Here is a 2,397-nt window from a genome sequence, read left to right as displayed (position 1 = left end):
GCCATGGCATTTCTTTTGATGTCATATGCTGCTTTCTTTGTTTTATCAGAAAGGATGGTCCAAGCTTGAGAGATGAACTTGAAGGCGGCTTCAGCTCCAACAGACTTGTTCTTGTCGGGGTGCAAAACAAGAGCAAGCTTTATGTACTGCTTTCTAAGAAAGGCTTCATCTGCAGAAGGGTCGGACTGCAGCATGCCATACCAATTCATCTCCCCACACTGCAGCTTCTCCTGTGCTGCTGCATGGACATCCAGCACTGCTATGAACTGCAGCAGGCCCTCTAGGTCAGGAAAAAGCTGGCGCGCTTTTAGGGCAAACTTTCTGGCACCAGCATAGTCCTGCTGCGAGAATTTCATCTCTGCAATCCCCCTCGACCGAGCTGCTTCATCTCTATTGCAATCCATACTACCGTCTAAGCTGCATTCAAACAAATAAATAATGCATGCAGTGGAATTAAATATCGCTTTGCAACTCACAAATACACATGCAGGCATGACGCATAGATATTCAAAGCCTCACCACCCTAAGCCTTACCCAAAACCTAGCAAACGCTATCGGATAGAATGCAATCGGAAACGGCCAACAATCCAGTAACTAGGCCAAACCCTCAGAGAACCCGGTAAAGGAGCTTGCAGACAATCCAAAACCTTAAGAATGACCCGTTTAAAAAAAACTCAGGCAGACTACAATACCCGCAGACATGCATTTGATCGAGTGAGCAACTTCAAATGAACACCAATTAAGCTGTAAAGGATCTGACAAATAATGCAAAAACCTTACCCTAAACCTAATCCTGGCCTTCGAAAAAACCTTGAGACAGAGATGAGATTCAGAAACAGCAGCAATCCGCGGAGACCATCAATGCAAGCCCTTAAATGAAAGCAAAGTTAGCAATAAAAAGAACTCACCAACGGTTTGACCTCCTTAAAACCGAAGAGTGACTGGTCTGAGAAACCCTAACTCAGCGCAGGGCGGGCAGAGGGCAACGATTAAACGGAAATCAGAAATGCAGCGCGAGTGGGCAATCGCGTGCAGAAAAATGATGGCTCAAGGGCGGGGACACCGGGGGGCGTTGGCGATACACGTGACACTATCGCCATAGCCAGGGAACCTCGAGCTTTCTTTCCCTCCTCTGCGCGTGAGAAAACCACCGGCGAAGAAGACGACTCAAAACCCCCGTCACCCGTCAACCCGTGTGAACCTTTCGTGTCAACAGTCCATTCATTTTATGAAATTTCCCTCGAGTTTTCGCTCCTCTTTCAAATGATAAAAAGTGATGGGGTGGACACTCTACTAAGGTAGGAGTAATCTAAGAGGGTTTTGGGTCCGAACACTCTCCCGCACAAAAGAAACCAATAAACAGACAGTTTGAGGAATGGAGCTGTCTTCTAGCGCCCAAGCGTTCGACTACCAGCTGAAGGAAACCAGATGTTCGAGCTTCATGAACGTGTAATGGATCACAAGAGGCAGGGTAATGGAACAACAGCAGCAGGTCCAGGCAGGGCAGATGGGCGTTTTGTGTGTCCAACTGCATGGGATCTAGATAATTTTGTTTGTGTACGGGTTATGGATGTTCAATAAGGGAAGCAGTTGTTCGTCTACAAGGCATGCCTGTTCGGGAATCCATGGCTTGCTGCCCGAGTGATGGCCCGGTGTGTTCGTGTACTGTCCCTGGCTGTTCGGCCCATGGTGCCAAGTCCCTAGAAGCTGTTTGTGTAGCAACTTCTATCTATCAGGTGAGAATTAGATGTTGGACCAGCATTTTGTGCTGCACGATTTCAAACGGGCCTTGTTTTTCAAAAGCCCCCCAAAATTTTGAACATTCCCCCACATTTAGAGGGCTTTTCAAATTTGAAAGGCCCGCTACTTTTGAGAAGCTCCCTCTCAAACTACCCACGATATAAAAAACCTCATTTCATAGTGCAGAAATCCTACGTTCTGGCCAAAGCTTGGGAGTTCCTCCTTTTACAGGTAAAATATGTCCAGCTTTTCCCCTGTTTCTCCACACACCTCTTCCACTCATGCTAACATCCTTCCCAACCACAGCTCCTTTTCCCTCCATTGTTCTTGCAGAGTCATCTTCCTGTGGAGTATCTTGAACTGTGTTGTGCAAGGTCACTCATCCCACTTTCTTCCCTCATCCCATTCTCTTGCAGACAGTCATCTTCCAGCTTTGCTCCTTATGCTTCTAATTGATTGCATAACTCATTGCAGTTTTGGAATTACTAAGAAGCTTAGCATTCCAGCTTGTGTTTGCAGAACATAGTATTTTTTTGTAGTTACCCACCACAACCCAACTTCCAAGCGCTTGTGATGAATGTAATCAATTTTTTTGTGGATCTTACATGGTATATATAAGTTTTCAATATGAGGCTGAGGTTGTACTGTCTGGTCTTG

General features: G+C 46.2%; 1 protein-coding gene across 1 annotated transcript in view; it reads right to left on the bottom strand.

Annotated features, from left to right (window-relative positions):
* LOC147612059 (uncharacterized) overlaps nt 1–1,200 on the bottom strand; it is a 3,780-nt gene extending 2,580 nt beyond the window's left edge. Inside the window, exons 1-2 of the mRNA XM_086784251.1 lie at nt 909–1,200; nt 1–417 (exon numbers count right to left, since the gene is read on the bottom strand). The exon at nt 1–417 is cut by the window's left edge and continues 2,580 nt beyond it. Coding sequence (XP_086640377.1) covers nt 1–404 — 404 coding nt within the window. The 5' untranslated portion in view covers nt 405–417; nt 909–1,200. The remainder of the gene's footprint in view (nt 418–908) is intronic.
* Nucleotides 1,201–2,397: the final 1,197 nt, after the last annotated feature.

Source organism: Cibotium barometz, chromosome 46, assembly GCF_041138505.1.
Source record: "Cibotium barometz isolate CiBa-2024 chromosome 46, ASM4113850v1, whole genome shotgun sequence".
NCBI lineage: Eukaryota > Viridiplantae > Streptophyta > Polypodiopsida > Cyatheales > Cibotiaceae > Cibotium > Cibotium barometz.
The sequence above is the reverse complement of the archived record's forward strand: the minus strand, read 5'-3'. Positions and strand labels throughout refer to the sequence as shown.